At 29.5% G+C, this 8,259-nt stretch overlaps 1 protein-coding gene across 3 annotated transcripts in view; it reads left to right on the plus strand.

Moving 5' to 3' along the window:
- Positions 1–8,010, plus strand: part of usp48 (ubiquitin specific peptidase 48) — an 81,867-nt gene extending 73,857 nt beyond the window's left edge. For all 3 annotated transcript variants that reach the window (XM_051930369.1, XM_051930370.1, XM_051930371.1), the window contains 7 exons: positions 1,077–1,183; positions 2,983–3,081; positions 3,494–3,676; positions 4,464–4,589; positions 5,370–5,418; positions 5,621–5,647; positions 7,545–8,010. In XM_051930369.1, coding sequence (XP_051786329.1) covers positions 1,077–1,183; positions 2,983–3,081; positions 3,494–3,676; positions 4,464–4,589; positions 5,370–5,418; positions 5,621–5,647; positions 7,545–7,567 — 614 coding nt within the window. In that variant the 3' untranslated portion in view covers positions 7,568–8,010. The remainder of the gene's footprint in view (positions 1–1,076; positions 1,184–2,982; positions 3,082–3,493; positions 3,677–4,463; positions 4,590–5,369; positions 5,419–5,620; positions 5,648–7,544) is intronic.
- Positions 8,011–8,259: the final 249 nt, after the last annotated feature.

Genomic DNA, 8,259 nt, shown 5'->3' on the forward strand with positions numbered 1-8,259 from the left:
GAATGGATGTGTTAAGGTGGTTTCTATGGTATATGGGATCAAGTGTATGTTTTGTTTTACTAAAACTTACACTTGATTGTTTAATTATCATATTATATAAGTTCTTTTGTAATACATAGATTTGATAAAAATACAATTTTAATTTTAAAAAGCGTTTTAGCATAAGTCACTGTCATTTGGGGTGATAAGAAATGTAAATTATTTACTTTGTGAGGTAGAAGTAATAATAATAAACAAAAATAGTGTCAAATATTTAACATTAAAATGTCAGTTTAAATGTTTAATGTCTAAATATCCTCGATTGATAAGAAAAAATTAATAAAGGATCAAAAATAACATCATATTCATGATCACTGACCTTCAAGTAGTCTAAAACGATACCCCACATACCAATGTTTGAAATATCAAAACTATGATCATATTCATAATCGGAGACCTCATCATAGCATAAAATGACACCCCACATGCCTATATTACCAATCCCTTTTTTTTTTTTTTTTTTTTTTTATATTAAAGTTTTGTGAAAAGGAATAATTTTGAATCCTCATTTCTCATCAGTGGGTGAATTCCTTGGATTGATTGATTGTGGCATGAGTCAAGTCCTTCTGATCATTTTTACTGAATATACCAATTGGTTTACTCTTTATTAGAATAGTTTATTTTCCTGCACAAAATATGATCCAAAAATGTGATGTTTGTGGGACAACAAACTCCAGAAAGTTTAAAATCTTTCATAACTAGACATCAAGACGTATCAAATGGTAATATCATATGTGAGGGTTTTCTTGTATAAGTCAGTCAGGATGCTCCAGACCAAGAAAAAAAAAATGAAGTTATTTCAAAGCATTCTTAAGTAGTTCTTATGAACACAAAATAAATAATTTTAGACAAAAGTTTTATTATTAACCAATCGGTTTACATGAGAGAAAATGGAATTGAGAAATGGATACAATGATCTAAAATATTAACATTAGTTTTATGTGTTAATATTTACTTGGTTTATCTTCAGCTGGTGCTTTCCTAATACTCATCACTGTTTCATGTCAACATGTTTTTTATGTTTATCTTTTATCTAGATCTTTGTTTAGAATGTAGGGAAGGTTTGCTTTTTCAACAGCAACGTGATTTACGTGAATATACACAAGCAACAGTGTATATCAGGAAAATTGTGGACAATACAAAGGTACAGTTATTATTTGTAAATTTTATTTACTTATTTAGAACATGCTTTTATCCAAAGTTAATTCTTAATCTTGTATGAATGTCAGTGTGATGGATTTGTTCATGCACTGTAATATAGGTACTATATTAAATTATTCTGTAAGTTTTGGTCATAAAAGGTACTTTATAAGTAAATCCATAAGTCAAAAAAATAATAATGTGCAATGCAACTCAATAGAATACATTTAATTAAACATTGAAAAGATGTAGCTGGGCATAACCACACCTGTCAGTACAGAAAACATTGAAGTGTTAAACCTTAAGATTTCAAGTCTAAAGAGACATGGCCCCTGAACCTGTATGTTTTAAAAGCTGCTGATAAAATCAACAGCTGTGATTGTGAAGATGTGACTATACTTACACTGTGTTCACTTAGGTTTAATGTATAGCCTACTGATTCTTGTATGATTCAAAATTGTTAACCAAACATTCATCTTCTCAATGCCACATTATCTGTTTAATACAATTTGTTCAGCAGTATTCTTTGTATCTTATAACACATTTTTACTTATTTTAGTATTTGCATATTTTTATAAATTTCACTGTCAGTCAACAGATGATTCTTAGAATGTCTTCTGACTATGTTGTTTTGCAAGGAGAGATTTGTTTAATTAATATATATAATATTTATATAATATATAGTAAGTATTACATGTTTTCTTCTTTATTGAAAGAAAAGTGAGCAAGAAACAAATGACCAACAAAGCAGCTAAATACAATGTTGTTTTTTTCGAAGTGTAACAATATGGACACTTCCTTTTTCAGACTTTCAAGCACAGTTAGAGAATTGCTGGCATGTGCTTAACCATGTATTTTGTTTTTTGTTGACAGACTTGGAATTCTGTCTGGTCACATAAAATACTCCTTAAATTGACACACAATAATAGACATTAATCAAAAAAGCAATCAGTGAAAATGTAGCATTAAATGAAACTTATATTTTGATTGTTTTTTAAATATGCAATACCTTATTTTTAGGTTTTATTATTAAAGATTATAATATTAATTATATTACAATTTAAATATTAAATATTTTTAAAAAAATTTAATTTACAAATACTGGTTTGTCAGACCTGTATTACTGCTATTCCAGATAATCACAAGAATATATTTTTATATCACCTAGTGTCAAGAATAAGTGTTTTATTTTTATTTTATATTAATTTTGTCTTTAACCTTACTTTGGACTTTCTTATTGTTATATGGGTGATAGAACAAGTCAGTTAAATCAGTTTTTATGTGATCTAATGTTTTTCATATTGAGCAGAAAACACAAGGAATTTCACAAAGCACATATCAAAAGTTGTTCAATAAAATTAAAATTGTATTGTTTATGGACTATTTAATTAGGGTTAGGGTTTTTCTTATTGAGCAGAAGTAAAATGGAATTTCACAAAGCACATATCAAAAGTAATACAATAAAATTCAAATTTTATTGTTTATGGACTGATTAATGTTTAATTGAATCAAACCAGTGCAAGTCAAGATCAGTTTTGGCAACAAAAGAGAGACCTATTATTAACATATTTTTCCTTGCATCCCTACATTCTCCTCTTCATTGAAGCTGGTGAAAAGTTTTTCTTACCTCTCCAAAGAAAAAAGTCAATAAACAAGTTCCAAGTTTTTAATATTTTTTTAAACTAATAATTCATTGACAATGTTTTGTGCATATTTTAAATGGAAAAGTGTTTTTCACTAGTCATACTGCTGTTCTGACCTTGGGCAAGTAAATCAATTAATAATATATTTTTTTTATTATAGATAATGAAAGATGCTGCACCAGAGCTTAATGTGAGTGGTTCAGAAGCTGAAGATGAAAGAGAAGTAAAAATAGGAGACAACGATCCAGATTTTAACCAGGTTGAGTTTTACAATACTGCATTTAAAAAAATACTTGATGTTTCATGTACACTATTCACTACCTAACAATCATTTTATTTATATTCAGACATCAGTTTGCTTGAAGTAGTTTTCCCACAAAGAATTGAAAAATCTCCCAACACAGTTACTAAGATTTACAAAAAAATAAAACTCATGTGGTATTGTTGCTTTCATCAACCAGACAGTCTTGCTGTAGTTTTAATGTGTTTGTGGTCACTGGGTCACCCTGGCATTGACTTAAACATAATAATTTATCATGACTCATCAAGTGCCTCTTTACTCTGTTAAGATGTTAAAATGGTAGTACCATACAGTAAAAATCTAAGGTTCTAATGTACTATTGCTGTCTTTTGAATGTGTTTAATATGTTTGACATATTGATTTTCACCAGATTAACAATGGAGCAAAGCGCCAAAAGCTATCTGTGCCATCTTCAGGATCATGTACCCTCAGTAGTTCATTTATTAGTCATCAGAAGCAAGGAATAAGAAGAAGTACTCGACATAGAAAGGTTCGAGGCGAAAAGGCACTTATTGTTTCAGCTAATCAGACACTGAAAGAGCTTAAGATACAGGTAAAAAATTAATTTGATGAATTTTTAAAATGTGCTCATTACCAGTAAATTGCTAACATGAATAGGGAAAAATGTTTGCTTTAACTGGGCAGTAATAATAGCAGTTCTACATTTGGTACTGCCAGACTTGGATCAGAATTTAAAAATGTAAGGATACTGTAAGCACTTCAGGAATACAGCTGTACAAACTCACAATTTTGGAAAGTATTCTGAGTAACCATTCTTACTTTAATAACCAATTGCAAAACAGAAACTGAGAGCATGGGTACTGACTTTGGTGTCAGGTGTTTTTTAATTGTCACACTGTGTACAGTAGGTATTTACAGTTCTTAGGTTAGCATAGTCAACATTGTAGGCTGCAAAGAATACAAACACCTATTCTGAAAAAATAAGGTTACATTTATTATATTTGTTATATTTACTGTAGTTGTTATTTGTCACGCATATAATATCAAGAAACTATTTCTTCTCCTCAGTTATTACTTGAAAATTACTTGCATGGTAACCATTGTTTTAATGTACTTCTATTAAAAGGGGGAATACTTTATAAATAATATCTGAAAATGTAAAGTAAAAATTAAACTGAATTGAATTCAAGCTGAATAAATTCAAAGCTGTAGCAAAATAATAATCTTAATAATATAATAATGTAGTCCATAGAAATGCGTGCTGTATAAAGCCACTCCTTTTCCTGAAATTTTTTATCTACTTTGCATAAAACTATTTTCCGTGTATTAAATACTATTGTATCACTTTATTTTGCATTAATGTTTTTGCCTTTCTCTAGATTATGCATGCATTTTCTGTAGCTCCATTTGATCAAAATCTTTCTGTTGACGGGCGTTGTTTGACTGAAGATTCTGCAACCTTGGGTAGTTTGGGAGTTGTTCCCGAGTCTGTTATATTTCTCAAGGTCTGTAATAATGTACTTTAAACATACTTATTTAATACAGAGATTTTCAGCCCTGTGCTTAAATCCTGCTTAAGATATTTAAAAGCAAATTATCACAGATGTTAAAAAATGCAGCAAAACTTCAAGTGGGCTCAAAGTTTCCACTTCTTGGCAAAATTACAAACATTTGCAAGCATTTTTTTAAAACTACATATGTCATTTATGCATGCTAACATGTAATTTTGGTTTTGCATGATATGGTTAATGAAATTAAAAGACAGTAGCTATTATCTTGGAGCAAATTATTATTGAAGGTTTGCCACAATTTCAAACATCATCTTAAAAATCCCAAATGCTTCAGGCAAACAATCATGTATACATATTGTATGTATCATTAATTATTGTATTCCCCACACTGGCTAAAACATATATTCCAGTGCAAAGGTATTACAAAAATATGGTTTTTAAATTTCATGGTTAATCGTCTCAAAGGATTTCAAGTTGTTCTTTTTATGTTAGTCATTACAATGACATAATATGCTCCTACTGATTTGTAGAACTCAAGAGAATTGTCAACATTAATTTGATTAAAATGCACTTATAGTTCAAATTCATAGTATAGTGGAGCCAAGTAACATGAATTTTTACTTGGAACAAATTAAAAAGGAAAATGTATGAATTAAGTAACATGTAAAGGCTAAGCATTGCTTTCTTAGGTTTCTATAGTATATGATATAATTGAGCACGTATTAAGCATTATAAATATATAGTATTGATTTTTTTTTTTTTTTTTTTTTTTAGGCTGATGAGCCAATAGCCGATTATTCAGCAATGGATGATGTATTGCAAGGTAAAAGTTTCAGTTTTTGTGACTAATAAAATTAATCAAGTGCATTATTTAATTGGTGATTATCCTTCTATACAATTTGTATTAACGCATTAATGCATAGTTTGTATAAAGTGATTTTTTTAATTTTAAATGATATCAGCATTTTTGGTAAGTTATCTTGTTTTACCTTTTCTTAAATAACATTTAGCTTTCTATGTTTCAGTCTGTATGCCAGAAGAAGGTTTTAAAGGTAAGACTCCTACATTGTAAAATTAAAATGAGCTGTTTATAATATAGTATGCATACTTAGTTCCTAAAAAAAAAAAAAAAAAAAAAAAAAAAAAGCATGATTTTGTAATTTTTGCTTTCAGTTTGATATCCTCTGTTAAGGTTTGTGAACTGAGGTTGTCAATTTATTTTAAAGCCTTTCTTGAACTACTTATTTTAGTTTGTTGCCTAATTCTAAATGTGTCTTGCACCTATTATTACAAATGACAACACCAGCAGTGTGATCACTTCAAGGTAATTTAAAAATATATAAATTCAGACAAGTTAAAGGTGTCTGTATCAAAGGAGTGACATAAATACCATATTAAAGGAGTGGCAAATTATGATTCAAATTTTATTTCAATAATTTGTTATCTTGCTACAACAGAGAGCAGGAACACAACTGAAAGTACGCTCACCAAAAAAAATCGTTGTAGCCTCGCCTACCACTTGGATGGTTGTCACTCCTTTGAAATTTATATCTGAGGTTTCACTCCTTTGTTATGTCACTCCTATGACATGTCACTCCTTTAAATAGGACCGGGTTAAGGGGCTGGCATGCAACCTGACTTCAGAGCTGGCATTTGGACATGCAGCCTTTTCATTTCTTGTCCAATTTCTTAATATAATATTGTACACCAACTGCAAGAGTATTTCTGAGAAGCTGTTTTTATATGTATTGTCTCATGCTAATTTTCATTTTATATAACCTGTATTTATAACTGTTTCTTATAATCAGAATTTGAATTTAAGGTGCGATTAATGTATTTAAGTTAAAGACAATTAAAATGCTATCTTAAATGCAGTTTTAACTGATTAAAACGTCATTGAGAATATTTTTTTTTGACTGTTATTACAAAATATAATTACAGATATGTGTTATGTTTTTGTTGAAATTTAATTAGAGCAAAGGAAAGAAAAGATTTAGATCAGAACAGGCCATTCAGCCCAGCAATGCTCGCCTGTCCTATCCACTTAATTCCACCAAAATAACATCAAGTTGAGTTTTGAAATTCCCTAAAGTCTTACTGTCTACCACACTATTCCAAGTGTCTATGTCTCTGTGGGAAGAAAAACTTTCTCATATCTGTAAGAAGTTTATCTTTAAGTTAAAACTGGGTCCCCATGTTTTTGCTAAACTCATTGTAAAATAACAGTCTTGAATCATGTCACCTATTAATCTCCTTTTGCTTAAACTGAAAAGGCTCGGCTGTTTAAATCTTTCTTCATAACATATTAACCCGAAGTCCTTGAATCAGCCTAGTTGCTTTCTTCTCTAGACTTTTTCTAGCACATATGTCTTTTTTGTAGACGTCTGAAATTGAAAGCACCTTAGACTTCAGTAGAAAACCCCCTCTATATTGTACATTTCTAAGTAAAGTTTAGACATCTCATTGCATTCGGGCTTGATTTTTTAAAAATGTAGATATCACAAACCTGATGATGTAGATATCTCAAATTAGAATTCAGAGTAGTCTGTTCATTTTAAAATGTAATTTAAAATGTCTAAATCTCAATTTAGATGTCTACATTTTTCAGAACATAATTATGACAAGTCAAAGTAACACATTAAATGTTAAAACATCTTACTGTTAGTGTTCAGGCTGAAGGAACATGATGGGGATCAATGTTAGCACAGCCTAATAAATAATGAACAATGAGTAAAAATGTGCTGTTCACCTTAATTCTTATTTTGCCAAAAAATACACCAATATCTCTCCTTCCTATTTCCAAAGTGATGTTGCTTCTTTTAAACACTTGTCTTTTATGAGTATCTTTGTGTAAAACAGCTGAAAATACATTGGGAAATTCCAGTCATAAAAAGGTTAAGTCATCTACTTCTTTATGCTATTGTTTGATTTTTTTTTTCTGTCTTTTAGGAACTGGACTTTTAGGCCATTGAGAATCTGCATTTCTAAGAAGGTGAAATACTTCAGAAGACCAAAACACAAACATGTTTGATTGGAGGCAGCTAATAAAGACAGGCTAGATTGCTTGCCACTGTTATTCACTCTGGAGATGCTTTGCTTTTTCTATTTAAAAAGAATAGTTTTTACAGTTTTTTTAATGACATTTCCATTGATGACTTTTTCAAATGGTTTCTCCTGTTGGTGTTTGCTTATACATTGTTTATTGCTCATACTAAATTAAGACAAGAAAATACACTTTGAAACATCATGGTATAAAAACTGTAAGTATTTTGTGTCTTTACTCATTATCAGATCAAAATGCTAATTTTCTAATAATTTAAAGAAAGCTATTGGATTATTAATTTGTATTTTTCCAGTGGTGGAGATATTTTAGTTTTCTATTATTAAAGATGCATGAATATTTTAAACATTAAAATGTTTGTTTATTAGGGTCTCAAATTAGGCAGCAGTTGTCTTATAAAGAAAAAGGATTTCAGACTTCCATATACAGTAAGCCTGACGGTTATGGACCATTTTCATGAGCAAAACATTTTTTTACTCAAGCATTTTGTTTAATTTTTACATTATTTAATTCCAGTAATTTCAATGAATGGTAACAAATTTAATCCTAACTTTAAAAAAAATACATTCCCTGGGGCTTCTGTAAAGAATGTAAACATATTTA

The sequence above is a fragment of the Erpetoichthys calabaricus genome, chromosome 8, assembly GCF_900747795.2.
Source record: "Erpetoichthys calabaricus chromosome 8, fErpCal1.3, whole genome shotgun sequence".
In the NCBI taxonomy this organism is placed as follows: domain Eukaryota; kingdom Metazoa; phylum Chordata; class Cladistia; order Polypteriformes; family Polypteridae; genus Erpetoichthys; species Erpetoichthys calabaricus.